Consider the following 18,878-nt stretch of genomic DNA (forward strand, 5'->3'; position numbering starts at 1 on the left):
AGTGCTGTTACACAACAAAATGTCCACATGACATCAGTACTATTACCTCAGCAGGGCTATCAGTCACGTGTGCAGAATCCAGCTTTTGTCTTCCCGAGACAGTGCTCCAAGGCCAACTGTTTCCTACAGCCTGTGAATTTGTCTTATATTGCAGCAAGTTGTATGTCTTTCTGCTTTGTTTTCTCCTGCTGGTGTATTCTTTCTTAACTGACCTAAATTCACACGCAGAAATCAAATCATTCTCAAGGGTATACTTTGATGGTTTCAACAGATGAACCCACACCCTTCGGCTCAGAAAATTCTCCTGGCTCTTCCTAGTTGATCTGCACTGCCATCCCCTCCTCTCCAGGGCAACCGCTATTTTGATTTCCATCTCAGTGAATTGGTTTTGCCTGTTGGAGAGTTGAATATAATTGGAATCATATGAGTTTTTCCCCACTCAGCATGATGATTTTGATATTTATCCATGGTCTATGTGTTTCAACAGTTCACCCTTTATTATTTTTGCTGACTAGTATTCCAGTGAATTGACCACAGTTTGTTATCTGTTCTGCTGGCGGGTGGACCTTGGAGGTATACACATTCTATAATGGATTAAGCTCTTATGAATATTTTCATAAGTTTTTTGTGGACATATTTCCATTAACTTTTGGTAAAACCTAGGAGTCGAATTGCTGGGCCGTGTGGTAAATATATATCTAAATTCCTGTGAAAGTTTCAGGCCGTTTTCTGGCAGTGGTAAACCATCTTAAACCTCCACCATCAATGCCTGGCTGCTTCTGGCCATTGTCTGTGGTCATTTCTCTCTAACACCCCATAATACCTCTGACTTCCCAAGTTGATAACCTATGTGTTCCTAGATTAAAATCTTTACTACTCACCCCTAGTATTTGTTGATGTGTTCATAAATTTATGATTTTTTAAATGATAAAACAATATTTCTTAGCCTGGATCTTTTAAACATTAAATATGATGTTCTTATTGATTCTTTAAGAATTTTACACATGCATACAATTTATTTGATCATATTCACTCCCCCCAATAACTTTGCCCACATCCACTCTCAACTTCTCACCCCTCCCAACTATACATCTTTTTCTTTAAAGAACTTACCTAGTCCAGGATATGTGTTTGCGTGAGTCATTCCCTGGAGTGTTTTCAATCTGCTATGGGCCAAACCTTGAAACAAACAACTGACTCTCTCACCTCCAGAATCCATTAGCTGCCCAGAGCTCCTCAGTTAGGAGTGGGGACTCGTGAGCCCCTTGCCTGCTCTGTGCTGGAATGTTGGCTGGCTTGATTCTGTCTAGTCAACACAACTCTGTGAGTTCATGAGTACAGGGTCCTGTCGTGCTCCAGAGATGCTGTCATCCTGTTTTCTCCCTGATTTCTGGCCATTACAGTCTTTGCTTCCCCTCCCCTGCAATGGTCCCTGAGCCTCATACAGAAGGGGTATGATACAGATGTCCCGTTTGTGAGTGAGGCACATTTTGGTTTTGCTCTAGTTCCGAATTTCTGTGTTAATTACCATACACACACACACACACACGCACACACACACACACACACCCTTCTGATGAGGTCCTAGAGGTAAAGAGATGCGACTTTAGAAGGCACTTTGATATTACATCCATTTAGCAGAATAATAGCAGTGGTGTCCCCTTGAGGTCTGTGATCTCCCCAACCATGGGTTCTTGGCCACATTGGCTTTAAGTCCAATCAGAAACTAGTTGGTTACCATCATAGCATTCATGCCACTATTGCGGCCATGGGCCTCTCTTCCTACACTGGCCATTATTATAGCTCAGAGAGTTCACAGCTGAGTCAAACTATTGATGATTCCCCCACCCCCAACTCCCCAATGGCCTGCACAGCATCTTCTGTACTAGAAAAACTAGCCAGCAGGGAGGATTCTTTGTCAGTGCCTACTTGGTTTTCCCATTCCCTGTGACCAAAGGATGTGATGTCTTAGCAGTAAGGGTCTTACCATCAGCTTCTGCTGGGCACACACATACCCAGCACTGGGCTTTTTATTTGGTAACCCGTGGCTTCTGGGAGGAGCTTGATGCCTTGTGTAGGATGATTACAACTAAACTCTTTTATATGAATAAACGTGTTTGTGAAGTTTATAAAATAATAGTTATCCCCCCCCCCCACTTAGACTTCCCTTTCCCTCTCCCCTTCCTATTGCCTGTGTCCTACACACCCCCTCCTTTAAGATCCTTCTTCTTCCTCCCCACCAGTGGTCCCTCTCTGATGGGTACTCCAAATGAAACACACAAATCCAAAGATTCACTGCTAGGATCCACAGATGGGTGAGAACGTGGTTTGTTTGGTTACCAGTGATGATGCCGCTGTTTTATCCATGCACTGAAACTACACCTGGCATAAGCTGATGTCTTCATTCCACCACTTTGCTACTGTATACGATTTAAGTTTTTCCAGTTAAATCATAATGCGTGGAACTCACATGGTCCCTGGTGCCTCCTAACTCTGTTGTGCCCTGAGATGGAATCCTAGTTGCCAGAAAAACCGTGGAAGTATTTAACAGACTCTCGTTGAAGGAACAGACCAAGCGCTCCCACTAGCAGCTACCTAGAAGACTAAAGGAAGAAAGCAATGGGATTAAAGATAGAATAACCATAATAACATGCCATGCCCCGATATTCCTACGCCCTTGCTGTTTAGTTTATCATGAAAACATGTTTCAGAAAGAACTTTTGAGCTGATCTGGCCATAGATAGAGTTCTGGATTTTCTTTACTTAATCAATGAGAAATGTTATCAAAGAATTCTTATTGCTACTCCTCACTGAAGTAAATCCTATAAATGTCATACAGAAGTTTAGATAATGTGTGATGTGATACACATTCCGTTTTTATGCCCTCTGCTCTTCAGAGCTACTGGAGGCGAGATTTGGGCTTTGTAAGCCTAGAACTTAGCTGGGGGCGGGGTGCACTGGTTTGTAGTAGTGGGTGACAGGGGCGGGGCGCACTGGTGTGTAGTAGTGGGTACTCTCCTGTAACAGCTTCACTGTAGCTTAGTCTAACAACTGCTAGTCAAGTCGGAGCAGAAAGGCCAGGCCCCTGGGCTTCTCAGGACTTTCCAACCTGAGGGATGACAGGGCATCATAGTGATGGATCACCCAAACAAACTCAAAGGTTAGATTGTGTTTTCTGTGTTCAAAGGACAAATATAGAATCTGTTTTGAAAATGTCAGTAAAAATCGCTAAAGTTTAAAAACGTCCCCGTATTAAAAGCTGATTCTAGGGGCTGGAGAGATGGCTCTTCCCGAGGACCCAGTTTCAATTCCCAGCACCCACATTAGCAACTCACAACTGTCTGTAACTCCAGTTCCAGAGAATCTGGCATCCTCACACAGACACACATATAGACAAAATACCAATGCATATATAATAAAAAATAAATCATAAAAATGAAAAGCTGGCAGTACTTCTGCTTCTGAGAAGGTCGGATAACCGAAGTGTCTTTCTTTTCTGTTTTCTATTTCTATGGTTTTTTTTACAAATCCCCCTCTCTGCCTTCTCTGCCATCAGGATGACAACTGGGGAGAGACCACCACAGCCATCACAGGTACCTCGGAGCACAGTATATCCCAAGAGGACATCGCCAGGATTAGCAAGGACATGGAGGACAGCGTGGGGCTAGATTGCAAGCGCTATCTGGGCCTTACTGTCGCCGCATTCCTTGGACTGCTCGTGTTCCTCACCCCCATCGCCTTCATCCTGCTGCCCCCAATCCTGTGGAGGGAGGAGCTGAAACCCTGTGGCGCCATCTGCGAGGGACTCCTCATTTCTGTATCGTTCAAACTGCTTATTCTGCTCATCGGAACCTGGGCACTCTTCTTCCGCAAGCAGAGAGCAGATGTGCCGCGGGTATTTGTGTTCCGAGCCCTTTTGTTGGTCCTCATCTTTCTGTTTGTGGTTTCTTACTGGCTTTTTTACGGGGTCCGCATCTTGGACTCCAGGGACCAGAATTACAAGGACATCGTGCAATATGCGGTCTCCCTCGTGGACGCGCTGCTTTTTATCCACTACCTTGCCATTGTGCTGCTGGAGCTGCGGCAGCTACAACCTATGTTCACACTGCAGGTGGTCCGCTCCACCGATGGAGAGTCCCGCTTCTACAGCTTGGGACACCTGAGGTAAGGGGCGTGCACACCGAGCAAAAAGGATGACCTATAACTAGAAGACAGCAGGTCCTCGGCCGGCCCGGCTGAGATGCAGTCCTAGATATAAACGCTACAACTGGGGCCGGACTCTCTGGCTCTAGTAGGGGCTGTGTGAGGTCAGGGGTCTCCATGCCTTCACACTGGGGCTCTTGACTGTGTTCAGAGTTTTATCGGACTCATTCCCTACCTCTGGCAGTTTCCAGAGTAGCAGAGAAAAGATAGGCATAGTGACAGCTACCTACCTTGCCGGAAAACTTGGCTTATGGATGATGGATAAAGTGACTATTCCATTTTGTCCAAAATGATGCTTCAGGTACTTGCTATACCCAAGTTTTGGAATCATCCTAGCTGTCCACTGGCAGATGAATGAGTAAAAAAATGTGGTGTGTGTGTGTGTTAGAATTTTATTTAGTTATAAAGAATGAAATTATGTTATTGGCAGGAGAATTGACAGAATTGGGGGTGATTGTGTTAAGCAAAAGTAAGCTAGACCTACAAAATAGGTAATTCCAAGGATGGGAATGGTTTGGTTTTTGTTTGTTTGTTTTTATAAAGGAAAGTAAGCACTCTATGCTGGTTATCACTGTGGAACCTTGTGATATTATTAATCCCAGTGTTTTGGATGCAGAACTGGGGATAGAGGGTGTAAGTAACTTGCACAACATAGCATGTCCGCCTTATTTGGATTCCTCCCATGTCCTGGGGCTGAATTGGTGATCCAGTTATGACATCTCTCCTTCCCTGTAGCAGCTTACTCTTCTGTTTGTTTCCTTCCGTAAATTGTGAGATCTCTGAGACCACAAGCCGTGTCTTACTCCTTCTGGCACCCTTGTTGCCTGGCATGGAGCATGGTACACAGTTGGCAGTCCTGTAGTCCTTGGGTGAGTGATCCAGTGTGGCGGTTTGAATGAGAATGAGCCCCATAAATGCCCATATATTCGAATGTTTGGTCCTCAGTTGGTAAAACGGTTTGGGAAGGATTAGGAGGTGTGGCCTTGTTAGAGCAGGTGTGTGGCTTGGAGGTTTCAAAACCCACGGCATTTCCAACCATCTGTCTCTTCTCTCTGCCACTGCCTGAGGGAGACGTGAGCCCGGAGCTGCATGCTCCCTGCTATGATGATCATGGACTCTCACCCTCTGGAACTGTGAACCCCCAAATTGAATGCTTTCTTTTATACATTTCCTTGGTTGTGGTGTCTCTTCACAGTCATAGAAAAATAACTAAGTCACCTACCTTGGATATCTGGCTTTAAAGTTTCACTGGCCTGAGCAGTAAATGCTGATGCATGTCACATGGCAAGCAGCCAGGACCGGTGAAGACACTTTGGTGGCTGTCAGACTGGCTTTGTCATTGTTTTGGCTACCCACAGAGGTGGCCCTGCCCCAGTTTGGAGTCAGATCCCACTGTCCAATCAATGTCACGTTGGCGTGTACTCGCATCCATGTCTCTGCCTGAGGACTAACTGGTTTAGTGTTCAAGGCTGCAGCCACCATGACTGATTCTCAGAGAAGTTTCTGTTTGGATGAGTGAGCCGTGCAGTGTACGTTGGTGTTTCAAATCCTCCAAGGGTGCAAGTAAAGCTCCGGATGCAAATAAATCAGTAGGGCACTGGAACCTTAGAGAGCTTTCTTCTCTTTGTACTCGAGAGGGACCCCCATGATTATTCCAAGCCCAGAGTTTCCTGCAGCTCCCAGGCACTTGGAAAGAGGCTAACATATGGCTTTTAAGTGGGCAGTTGCTGTGCCAGGCCTGAAGATAGGGGACTGGGGCACAGGAGAACAGGGGGTTTCCAACAGGGCAGCTACAAAGCCTATTGGGAAACAGTCTGGCTCTGAGGCGAATTTTGCCGAAGTCATCACTGTGCCGAGAAACCTGTGGTCCTGGAGCTGGGGAGCAGCATTCGGGAGTGTGGCAGCCGTAGGCTGTGAGTGAGACCAGATACAGCTTTGTGACTCGGCCTTCCTTCTGATCAGGTGCTGTAATTCCCATTTGCACAGGGAAGGGTGAACTCTTCCTCACCGTAGGCCAGTCCAGGCTGCTGGGACAAATGGCTCCTCCTGGGTTCCCACCCTGCTCTGAGACAGGTTGACCTCAACTGCACGTGGGACCTGGGTACTTATGGAAGGGGCCAACCCAACAGCCTCTAGAAAGTAGGAAAAACAAAAAAACCCAGAAACTGACAAGCAGCTTTGGTATCTAACTGCTTAGCTATGTGGGTAAGGGGCAGAACTGGTGGGAGAAGCCAGACAGGAAAACTGCAAGTTTCTGCCAGGCTTGGAGGGGAGCATTTGAGTGGGATTTCTTCCCTGCGGCTCCTCCCTCCCCCTCCTTTATCAGGGCATTTTTGTCCCTTATGTGGTGATTCCGAATTCTGAGGTGGAAGGAGAGGTGTCCCATCTCTCTTTCTGATAGAACCTTGGTCAGGGCTAGGTGTCCTGTGACTACCAGGCTCAGAGAGCTGAAGCAGGGTTGGCCCCTCCCCCTGGCACGGTGCTGGTCTTATCGCCTGCGCCTGCTGATCCATGGGCTAAATCCAGTCCAAACCCAGCAGTGGCTGGAACAATCACTGGGCCAGAAATATAACTTCTGAGCTCTTTTGTGAATTTTCAAGACAGGAGGGAAGCGGGGAGCTGGATGGACAAAGCAAGCTCCCTACGTCAGAATAGCAGGTCTTAGCCAGACCCAACCGAACCCCAGGCCCTTCCGTTTTCCCTTTATGCAAAGCCTTTGCAGTGCAGAGTGACCTATTCCGCTTGTGGCCGAGCAATGGGGAGCTCTTTCTTCCCTGTTCAAAGATGGTTTTCCTGAATGGGCTGAGCTATTTTTGAGAGTGTTCAAAAGAATGCCTCCTCCTCAGGTTCATAAAGGAAATGGTCTTGTTAGCGCTGGTAAAAGGCCCCGGCTGTGGCTTCCCTCGTGGGCAGGGATCGTTTGGGGTTTATTTGAAAACCTTCCGAAATGGGAGAGATCATTGTTGCGGGACGTGAAGTTCCAGAAATAGATGTAAGATGTGCCCTAACCTTTAACTAATGCCTTGGGAGCTACTAGGGCTTTTCATGCTTGCTTAATTTACCTCACCTCTGGGGGTCAGAGCTGGTGGGACTGTGGCATACAGCTTTTCCCACTGAGGGCAGGTTAAGGGACCTGTTTGTGGTCACTGGCAGGCAGCAAGACCTATGTTCTCTGTGGCACCTGAGGTGGGTGTGGAGGTCAATGTCAGCTGCTCGTACACATTCCACTGGCCCAATTCTCACAGTGATTTGATAAATTTTCTTTAACTTTATTAGAAATGTATTTTTTAAAAGCTGACTTATGAGGGGAGTAACACAGAAGAATATGGGAGACAGGTTTTAAAATGACCGTTACTAACTTCAATATTTTCTGTGTCTTGAAATCTTTAAAGCAAAACTCCATAAATATTGGAGCAGGCACTGATGTAGTTGACAGCAAGTAGCTACCTAGCTGGCTCTCAGCCGTCAGACGCCTTCTCACCTTTGAATACAAAACTCAGTTTTTAGGACAGTCCTGTGGGGGAGAAACTGTCTTCTTCACCGGTAGATGAGGAAATGGAGGCACGGAGGCATTTGCCATTGTGAGAGACAACATTTGAGCCCCACGGTGTGGTTTCAGAATGGCCTTAACCACTCCTGGTACTGGCCCTAGACGGAGGTTTTGTGCTCACGTTCGTGGTCCTGCTGTAAGAGCACATAAGGGACTTGCAAGCACCCTGTGTGGGCTTAGTGTACGCCTGGCAGGTGTTAGCTGATGCCGTGGGTGCTGCTGTATTCGTCCGGCTCTTTGGAGAGGATGCAGATGTAAGACTGGCTTTTCTCTCTGGTCCATTGGCTCCAACAGTCCTTTAATTCACCAGCTGACAAAGGCTGGGCCTTGGGGCTGCCGCAGTGTGTTTGAGGCTCTGAATGGACCCCCTTTTTACCTTCTCTACTTTACCTGCTTCAAGGATGCCTTTGCCCTGGTGCTGTGTTATAGCTAGCATAAAGCAACCAACATTTCATTTCTAACAGTTCTGCAGCATGGGATGGGCTCAGCTGGCTGGTTCTCCCGTAGATCTTGCCTGGGTCCCTATGCAATTACGCACACATATGAGCCAGCATGGCTGTGCCTTGCTTTCTTTCTGTATATCCCGAGACACTCTCCATCTCCTCATGGACTCTTTATTGCTTCTGCGTCAGAATCTAGATATCCATGGCAGCTCAAGGATTCAAAAGATATCCAAATAGTTCTCAGGCACTGAGCCCGGCATCACTTCTGGTGTGTTCTTTCTTGGTGAAAGCAAGCCCAGATATAAAGAGTTTGTGTTGGCCCGGTTTGAGCATGTTGTCAGTCATGGTGGGGTAGTCATGGCTACAGGAGCTTGAGGTGAGTGCTCCCATGGTATCTACAGTCAGGAGGCAGAGAGAAATGGATGCTGGTGCTCTGCTCACTTTCTCCTTCTTCAGCCCAGGACACCAGCCCTTGGTGAACCTGTAGTAATAAGGAGCGGCGGCGGGGCTGCATCCCCAACACCCCAGCCGCCTGCTTGGCTAGCTTATGCCCCGAAATAATTACACGGACACAGTATTCTTTTAATCACTGCTTGGCCCTTTAGCTCTAGCCCTTACTGGCTAATTCTGATATCCCGATCAACCCATCTCTAACAATCTGTGAGCACCAGTCTTACCGGGAAGATTCTAGCCTAAGTCCATCCTGGGTCGGAGCTGGGGCATGGCGTCTCTCTGAGGCATCTGCTCCAGAGAGGAGAGCTGTGGAGTCTGATCTCACTTCCTCTTCCTCCCTGCATTCTGTTCTGTTTACTCCACCTACCTATGTTCTAACCAATAAAATGGGCCAAGGCAGTTCCTTTATTAGCTAATGACCTTCCTCCATCATGAACCCAATCTACTTCCTCTCTCATAGCCCTGTCTAAATAATCTCTTCCAGGCTTATCTCCTAGGATCTCCTGGATTCTGTCAACACCTACCACCCCAGGCTCCTCTTTCCCAGTCTGCTAGACTTTATTTTGCATATAGCTCTGATATTAATTTCTCTATGTTAAAGGACTAGAAGTAGGTTACAAGTGGGGACAAAGTGCTTCTTTGGGGTGCTGCACAAATATGAATACCTTGTTGATAATCATTGTCAGGAAGAGAGAAAAGGAACGCACGGATGTCCATGCAACTCCCAGCAAGCACCCTGTAGCTTTTAACTGTCTTTTTCAGTGCTTCATTCACTAAGACTATGAGTACTTTATAAATTGCCAGTGAACATGAACCTCTTCGTCACAGGGCTGGTACCTAACCAGAGAACCTTCTATGCTTTATAAGAAGTGGTTCTGGAATCGCTTTCTAAATCATAGCAATATATGAGTATATACAGCTGTTGGATGGCTTTGTTGAAAAGGTGGTTGGTTTTATGTTCCTTCTTCCACACATACAGTAATGCCCTTGCCCCTAATGTGGCAGTATGTGGAGATGGGCCCTAGTGAAATGACTGGCTCATTTGAAGCCATAAGCTAAGAATCTAAATAGGATTAACGTCCTTATGTACAGGGATACCAGAACACCTTACTCTGTTTCCACGTGCACACAAACACAAGCCATGTGAGATAGTGAAGACAGCCATCTGAAAGCCAGGACAGGAGCGCTCACAGGAACCGAATTGACTGAAACCTTGATGTTGGCTTCCAGGCCTCAAAACTGTGAGAAAATGATTTATGTCGTGTAACTTACCTGGGCTCATCCACGTTATCATAGGCAAGGCTAAGATGGGATTATTATCAGAACTGGCAATTTTTGACACTAAAACGCAGGAATCTGTGGGGTCAGTAAGCACATTTTGTCCCTAGTGAAACAGGGTTGGTCTTGTCCTCTGGGTGGCTCATCCACTCTCTTCCAGGCTTGAGTAGGGGGCTTTGCTCTCCCTGCAAATTCTCTGCTTTCTAGCTAAAACAAGAAAGGGAGAGTCAGGCAGCCTGGGAAGGCTTGTGTCCCTGACTCTGACTCTGGCAGTAAACAAGCAGCCCTTCAGGCTGTAGGTCAGGCTCAGTCATGAAGCTGGCACCTGCCTCCCCTCCTACACTAGGGCCCAACACCAATGGTCTTGAAAGGCTGGTGAGGACCCAGAGCCATCAGCCCTGACACCAGGAGTGTTTTTAAATGCTTACTGCAGTCCTTGGCTTGTATTATTACTACCATGGTTTCATATAGAAATGAGTGTTTTCACTTGTAACTACTTTCCAATAACAATATTTCACCAGTCCCCATGCCCACTCCCTTAAAAAAACCAACGGCTAAAAATGAATGCAAGCTGAAGACTAGAGGGTGCGGGGTCCATGCAGGCTGTGCCGCAGGAGAACTTGGAGGCAGGCTCAGAGCTGCCGTTTGTGGTTTGGTGCTGTGGTGCCTCTTAAAAGTGGCTGTAATGGGAATGTAAGTTTCTGGACACTGTGGCGTTCTGTTTATACAGCTGCTCTCTGGCAGCCGTCACAGCTGGGGTGGCTTGCTGTGCATGGCGTCTGCCCACAGCCTCATGCCGAGGTGAGAGGACTCACCTCTCATAGGGCACAGTGCCCATGGAAGGGAAGCTGGTTTCCACTCCCTTGTCGGGGCGGTGGGAGGGGGGCAGGGGCTGTGGCAGTTGAGTATGCCTTCCTAAGGGTTATGCTTATATATGCCTTCCTAGGACCCATCCTGGTGTGGAAGGCCTCTGTGGGGACCATGTTTGTATGGAAGCCAACTGGTATTTTCCTAAGATCCATGCTAGATCCGTGAATTGCCTTCTTGGGACCCATGCTAATATAGACAGCCTACTCGGGGGCCATGCTGGCAAGGACAACCTACTTGGGGGCCACGCTGGTGTAGATAGCCTACGTGGGGGCCACGCTGGTGTAGACAGCCTACGTGGGGGCCACGCTGGTGTAGATAGCCTACGTGGGGGCCACGCTGGTGTAGACAGCCTACATGGGGGCCACGCTGGTGTAGACAGCTTACTTGGGGGCCATGCTGGCATAGACAACCTACTTGGGACCCATGGTGGCGTAGAGAACCTTCCCCATGACAGTGTGAGTATAGGCAGCCTTCCTGGGGAACTATGTTGGCTTCCTGAACAGGACGCCACCCCTTTCCCTCAAGGGCTCCTGTGGGTTGGTCCCACACTCCAGCTCCCGCCCATAAATACAGGTGTGATTGTGCTTGTCGGGACACCGCCGAGAAGGGAAGTGGTGCCTGGCGCCTCTGCCCTCTGATTCATTGGATGGCACTCAGCTCCGTTCCAGGTATAGCTTGGCCCTGTCTTGCAGTCACAAGTTCCGTTGGGTAGCTGTTAACTGTTGGAGCCCAGACTTAATGACCTGTGCTCCCATAGTCTTCCTAAAGCTAGGGGTGCCGATTGAGGAAGGTGGGACGGGAAGGCCAGCAGAGCCTCTCAGCTGTGTCTGTAGGCCTTCTTAGTCTCTGTCATGGCTGCTTTCAGACACGCTAGGCAGGCCCTGGTCTCTGATCCTGGGGTCTCTGGTGTTTTGTCTTTGTGTGATTCACACAGTAATGTGTCAAATTAAGAAAAGCCAGTTTCCAGATCGGGACTCTGGCCCAGACGGGACTGACAAACAGGTGACAGTGTGATGGGGTTCTTTTGTGTTTTTTGAGACGGTGTTTTTCTGTGTAGCTTTGGTGCCTATCCCGGAGCTAGTTCTGGTAAACCAGGCTGGCCTCAAACTCACAGAAATCCACCTGCCTCTGCCTCCTGAGTGCTGGGATTAAAGGTGTGCACCGCCACCTTTACCCGAACATGGTGGGGTTCTATGCTACAGCCTGAGGCAGAGCTACAGCCCTCTGGGAAGTTAGTGGCAGGGCCATGGGGCTTTCGTCTATCGGAACAGGGCTCCTGGGTACCAAATGCGAGAGGGCTCCAGTATCCCTGGCTCTGGCTGTGACTCATCGGAGGCTCAGAAGGAAAATGTCTATCAGTGCCTTCCCCACACTCAGAGCCCTACATAGGGTCATGCGTGATGACCAGGGAGGGTACACGCCCATGGCAGCTTCGTGTCATTTCTTTCCCGAGATCAGAACAAGCAGGTCTCTTTCACACGCCCCCTCCCAGTGTGCGCATGCTCTGTGTGTGGCTCCACTCGCGGTACAAAAGTGGCTATCTTTCAGAGTTTCGCTTTCATTATAAACTAACATGGCGACAGTAAAAGCGTGGGGAAGTGCTCAAGGTGCCCCCTACCCTGCACTTTGGAGACCATGCTGTGGTGACTCAGTTCTATTGGTTCTGTCTTGGCGGTCTAGTCTCGGTACCCCAGGCTTCTCATTGGCTCGCCCTTCCTTCACTAAGGACAGGATTAGCTGTGAGATTTGCCCTGCTCTGGTAGTCAGTGTGGAGGCCAGCAACGCTTTGCCGCTTGTGATTATTGATTCAAAGCTTCCACCTGCTTGCACTAGAAGACTTGGATCACCTGTGGATCCAGGCAGTGACAGACTGGGATTTCCTGCAGCCTCGCCAGACAGCCAAAGCCACTGATCAGCTTCCCCTTCAAGATAGGTAGTGTGTCTGCCTAGTGGTTAAAGATCGCAGGCAGCCTGGGTCCCAGACATGTGGCACAAGATGCCTTGTCCCAGAAAGCTCACTCTATCTCCTGGATAATAAACAGAAGCCAGTTCCAGTTGTTGCCCCTTCTGGTCTCTTGAGTTTCAAGGTGCCTGCTGCCTGTTATTTGGGAGGGACTTGATCTCAAGATAGCTTTGCAAATACAGACATCTTAATTAAACAGCAGAGAGGGTCTGGAAATGTAAACACTATTTGTGCCTGGCCAGGGCAGCAGCGGCACTCGTGGGCTAATTCTATTTGCTTCTCCGGGACTCACACAAATAGGGCTGCAAGCTGGCCCCAGCTGTGTCTTGCTAGAGCTCTGGGCTAGTGAGCTGCATGCATGCAGACTGATTCGGCTCTCATATATGTTTGCTGGGGAGAACTGGCCCTTGGCTGAATGGTGGTGCGGGCAGGGGGTGGGGGGCACTGACGGTTCTGTTCGTTACTTGTCTGGTTGTTGCTGTCAGATACCTAACAAAAGCAAGCCACAGAAGAAAGGCTTTGTTTGGACTCAGGATACAGCCCAGAGTTGTGGAGTCTTGGCAGCAGGATCCTTAGGTGGATATTGCATCCGCTGAGGGAGGTGAAGATCTGCTAAGTTCCTTCCTCCTTTGTGTGCGGCTCTTCCCAGCTCCCTTAACCTAACCTAGATCCTTTCTCACAGCTTTGTCTCCAAGTGATGCTCAGGTCCTTCCAAGCTTGCTGTCAGTATTAAGCACAGATGTCTTACCCTGGCTGGGAGTTTTTGACAGACAGCAGACAGCTTGAGATCCTGCGGTTTTTGTGTTGTTGTAAGAAGACCTGAGTGTGAGCCCTTAAATGTAGCCCCTGGAGCAGCCATACTGTAAAGGGTAGGTGACAGGGGATGCGGTCGACGTTTCTGTTGGTCGTCTTGGTGTCGGTGTTCTCTTCGTTGTCCAAGTGCCTCAGTTTCCCTTCGCGTTTGTGCAGAACTTCAGCTACCAGCTAGCTCACTCCCCTCTTACCCTTGACCAGCTTCCCTTCTTTCCTGATTCATCTTCTTACTAGCTTCCTAGGGCTGCAGATCTCCCTTTGGTGTCTCAGACACCTGTGGTCTCCATCTTGGCAGGGCCTCGCTCCTTTTGAAGGCTTTAAAGAGACCCCTTCCTCAGCTGTTCCTGCGTCTGGTGCAGTGTGCTGACCGTCCTGGCTCTCCCTGACTTGAGGTGCACCACTCCCACTTCTGCTTCCCTAGATCTTGTCAGGCACACCAGGTTGAGTGACCGTGACACCTGCAAAGATGCCATCTCCAGATCAGGTCACACTCCGAGGGTCCAGACAGATGCAGATTTCAGGAAACCGTCTGAGAAACTACGCTGGGTTTCTCAGAGCCATCCAGTGGTGAACACTGACCCTGCGGCTCCCATTGCAGATCTTTCTGCTCATACTGTTTCCTCTGCTTGGAGTTTTTGGAGTCCAGTGTCCTCAAAGTGGGACCAGCATTCACCTGTTAAGACTTAGCTTGGGCAGTTAGCCTTGCCTGGTGTGTGGACCTCAGCTAGAACCCCATCCCCTTCCTCTACATATGTGTTTGCTTCCACTCGCGTGAGTCTTTCACGTATACTCTTTGTTTGGGTGCTTGTCACCGCCTATTGGAAGAATGAAAGTCCTTTTCAAAGTCTGGTCTGTCAGAGGACACGGGCCCAGCTCGCAGCCACACTGGCCCAGGGCAGGCGCCACTACAATGAACAAGTATGTGGTAGAGAGACGAGAGAGAAGCAGCCTTGTGCACTGGGAAGAGAGGAGGAGCTGGAGACTTGACTGTGGTGAGGAATGGCCTGCTGCAAGAGGCCTGCACTGCTGTCTGAGGTCATGGTGATGTCTGGGGCCATGCCGCTGCCAAGGGCCGCATCTGGGTCTGTGGCCCTACTGCACCTAGGGTACCTGGCCAATGTTACTAACAAAGACCATACAGATTTCCTGTCTGGGCTTCAGTCTGAGTATACGTTGATGACTGAGTGCCATGCTGAGCTGGCCTCACCTCTCACCAGCCACTGCACAGTGGTGCCAACAATGTTGTGGGGACAGGAGAATTGGTCCTGCCCCTCTCCTGGGCAGTTCAGGAGAGTTGGCAGGCTGACCAACTCAGCTACCACTCGGGCCCAGATTCGGGGCTTTGAGTTGGCCCGCCCCAATGTCTACCCCATGCTAGAGCACCTGATGGGAGTGGTCCTGCAGAACCAAAGCTGCAGGATCTCCATGACTCAGGGCAACAGCAGGATAGCCAAGAGGAGTCTCGGTGAGGGGCCAGTATTGACGGTGTAGCAGAAGCCAGAGGCCTTGAGCCAAGCCAATGATCCATTGCCATGAATATTTGCGAGTAAAGCCATTTGGACAGAAGGATATGCGGTGGGACACACTGACACACCACAACTTGTTTTCTTTTGTGGGATGCTTACAAGGGTGGAAGTGGATATGAAAGGACTGGGAAACGAGCAGGATTGAGGGGCGTGATGTGAAATTCATTAATAAAAAAAAAGCATGCAAAACAAAGTCTGGCTTGGAGCTTAGTGACTGGACCATCACAGGTGTTCAGGGTTTGTAATGGCCAGGATGGAGACAGGGCAGCTGATTATTCATCCCTTTCTGGACGTCAGCGTAGTTGACTCGAGCAATGAGCACATGCCCTAAATGGACATCTTTCCAGATTTTACTATGAGGAGAAAGCTGTTTAGTGCTCGTCTATCAGTCAACACACACCCAGGTAATCAGAACAGTGGTCTGGCGCTGATGGGGGGCAGTTGAGTGTAAGGAAGATGTTCACATTTTCTCCTCATGGAGAAAGCTGTTTTATTGAGCTAGAAGGGTCCAGTTAATATTGGAAAAGGCTAAGACTTAAGAGGGCCTTACCTGTGTCATGCTGTCTCCCCTTGGTCTTAGAGGAGTTGAGGATGTGAGGAAGTTAGCCTAGGTGCCAGTTTTCATTAGCCATTTCCGCCATGTGTACTAGTTTGGTTGCAGAAGGCACAGTCAAGCCAAGGGAGAGCAAATGAACAGTAAATAAGGGACCGCGTGTGGAGGTATACATGTATGTATGTATGTATGTACGTATGTATGTATGACCTCATATATGTGCGTGAGTGCATGCTTCTCTAGACTTCAATCCTTCTCTTTCTGCAACCTAGGGGATGGTTTAAAAAGAGATGGTTTATGGCCACAGTTGTTCCTCCAAGTATGAGATGTTCTCCGCAGTCAGAGGGACATGTCCCCAGGGAAAGCAATGAGGACAATAGCAGAAGTTAGAGATTAGTTCAGCACAGTGGGAGAATGATCTTCTTTTCAGAGGTTGGTTTTGTCTGGGGTGTTATCAAGGGAGTTGTTACATAGATTAGCAAAAATAAACCAGGTGAATTCTGATTTCTTTAATTCTTGAATCTCTGGCAGAACAGTGAGTTTTACTTCCATTTCTAGAATTCTAGGAGTATGTTGGTTAGTTTTCTATTGCTGAGGCAAAATACCTGAAATGTTTAGTTTTTGAGGAGGAATGACTTATTTGGGCTCAGCTCACAATTTCAGGTTTCATTTGTTTGTTTGTTTTGTCTTTGCTTACTTGGCCCCAGGCAGAGCTTTGGGGGTGGGGAGCATATAGTCCGGCCAACTGCTCAACCCGTGGCAGCCAGGAAGCAAGAGAGACAGGACCAATCAGCGATCCCAGTGTCCCTTTCAAGAGCACACTCCTAGTGACCTAACTTTCTTCTGTAATCTTCTACCTTCAGGGTTTTGTCCTCACAGTTCCCCAAGCTGGCAACTGAGCCCTGAGGATATAGTCTTTGAGGGGAACATTGAAGACACAAAGCTTAACAAGTCATTCAGTATAAATGGATTTTGAGCCCATGCTTTTATGCCCAGGAGTGGCATGAACCAATCAACCCTATTCCCTATTATAAGATGATTATACCCATTTTCAATAATATGATACTATTTTGTATAAGGCTTTTGGTTTATAAACACATTCACAGGCATGATTTCAGTTCATCTCAACGGCTTCATAAGGTAGTTGTTTTTATCTCTTCATCACAAGCTAAGAGGAAACAGTCTAGAAAGTAACAGAAAGACAAGATCAGATCTGGAATCTCGACTTTCTGCTTCGGAGGCCAGTGTTTTCTCCACCCATGAGTCATGGCTGCCTCCCAATAAGTAGATCGTACTGTCAAGAGGCTGCGAGTTGTCAAAGGATGCTGGAACCTTGTGTGCTTGTGGTTCCTCTCCCCAGGGAAAGCTTTTCAGAGGGCTCCACGTTGGCTCATTCTAAAGGCAGCCCTCCTGGGTGGGAGAGCTTGGTATGGGTGCACACGGGGCAGATCAGCCTCCCCAGCACACACATGGATAGAGAAACTCATGGCAGTATAATTTATGAGGCATGTGCCTTAGACCAGACCGTTTAAATTATATTATCTTATTAAATCTTACCAAGCCTAAACTAAACAGACAAGTCAACGTGGAAAGGCAGAAAGCAAAATCCCCAAGCTCCAATATTTTTCCGCCCTAAATGTCAGTCAGAGTGAACTTGTAGAGAGTCTGAATTCAGCATTTGCCCGCCAGCCTTGAAGCTCGGAAGGCGGCTCTCCCTGAAGCCAGCCTTCGCCAGCACCTCAGGGTCTCTCGCTGGAATTTCTAAAGTCACCAGCCTGCCCAATTCATTTCATTCACCCTCCAGTGACGCACTTCATATCAGCCAGCTTTTGGAGCCCACGTCGCATGGCATAGCCAGGTATTCTGGGTTATGAGTCCCATCCTACTAAAGAAAAAAAAAGCCAAATGAATGAAATGAATAATTTAAGATGACATGATCTCCCTCTTTCTTTCTCTCCAGAGGCGGGAGTTGTCTGGGATGTTATCAATAGAATTGTTTCATGGATTGGGATATTGGACTAGATGAATTATGATTTGTTTGATTATTGAACTTTGGGGAGAACAAGGAGATTGCTTTCATTCCTACAATTCTGGGAATATGGTAGAGTTGTGCCCACAGCCTATGTCCTAGATTTCCTGCTTAAAGATGGCTTGGCCAGCTCATTGCCTTTTGTCTCTGACAGCGTGATGCCAAGCTCCTCACCAGTCTCATTTCCCTTGCCCCTCTCACTCCCCAGAGATGAATCTTGTCTAGGAATCAGGGTTCCTTGAAAGATTTGATTTCCTACATCTCTCATTCCCCCTTTGCCTTGAATGGTTTTAGGAAATACTTCTTGGCCAGTCCTAAACCTATGGGAATCCTAAGGTTTCATAAATGAACAAGTTGAGCCAACAAGTGTTATGTGTGGAAGAAATAAAGGAGGCCTCCCTTGCCTGTGAGGGACTTCTGCAAGGAGTTGTTAAAGAGCCAGAGATTGCATTGCCTGACTCCGTGTAGCATGACAACGGTCTGTCTGTGTAGCGCTGGGAGTCCCTGAATCTAGGGACAGGCCATGGGGTCTAAAGAATGTGAGCGACTGCCTGAAAGAGGCCAGGCCTGCTCTGGCCCTGTGTGGTCCATAGTTGGAAGATACAGAGAAACAGAGGCAAGGACGGTATTGAACACTGACATTGGCTGAAAGAATGCTTGCACTGTATGTCCTGGTCTTGCAGGTCTAGCATGACTTAAGCCAGCATCTAAGCCCCTGAAATGACTTTGATAGCCAACAACAAGGGAGAACGTAGAAAATGATATCAGCCGTAGAGTTCTGAGTATTTCGATCGTTACCATAGCCTGGAGCAGAGCAGGGGGACAGGCGGCCTCTAGCTGCTGATTGGACCCAAGTCTTCGGCTGTTATGTATGAAGAAGCACAGCTAAGCCGTGAACACAGAGAATCACCATCCCAGGTCTCAACAAAACTTCAGGCCTGTCGCACCATGGTTTACTCGGTAAAAAGATGAAACACAGTAATGTTGGCGTTTAACCCAAACGGTGACAACCCCCTTTAAAGTTGGGGACACTGGTCATGTATTGTCTTGGTTCTGTGGGAATTCCACTCCCTCGTATTGTTAGATGCCAGACAAACGGTTCTCTGTAGGCGAGAGTGTGCACAGCTCTTGGAGGAGTTTAGAAACTTGGCGTGAGTGTAAGTCAGCTCCTGAACTAGCTTGTCAGTCTGGGCAGCT

At 48.3% G+C, this 18,878-nt stretch overlaps 1 protein-coding gene across 2 annotated transcripts in view; it reads left to right on the plus strand.

Moving 5' to 3' along the window:
* The window catches only part of Vangl1 (VANGL planar cell polarity protein 1), a 53,710-nt gene that overhangs the window by 17,491 nt on the left and 17,341 nt on the right, over window positions 1–18,878 (plus strand). For both annotated transcript variants that reach the window (XM_075981774.1, XM_075981775.1), the window contains exon 4: window positions 3,557–4,164. In XM_075981774.1, the coding sequence (XP_075837889.1) occupies window positions 3,557–4,164 (608 nt within the window). The remainder of the gene's footprint in view (window positions 1–3,556; window positions 4,165–18,878) is intronic.

The sequence above is a fragment of the Microtus pennsylvanicus genome, chromosome 7, assembly GCF_037038515.1.
Source record: "Microtus pennsylvanicus isolate mMicPen1 chromosome 7, mMicPen1.hap1, whole genome shotgun sequence".
Classification (NCBI taxonomy): domain Eukaryota; kingdom Metazoa; phylum Chordata; class Mammalia; order Rodentia; family Cricetidae; genus Microtus; species Microtus pennsylvanicus.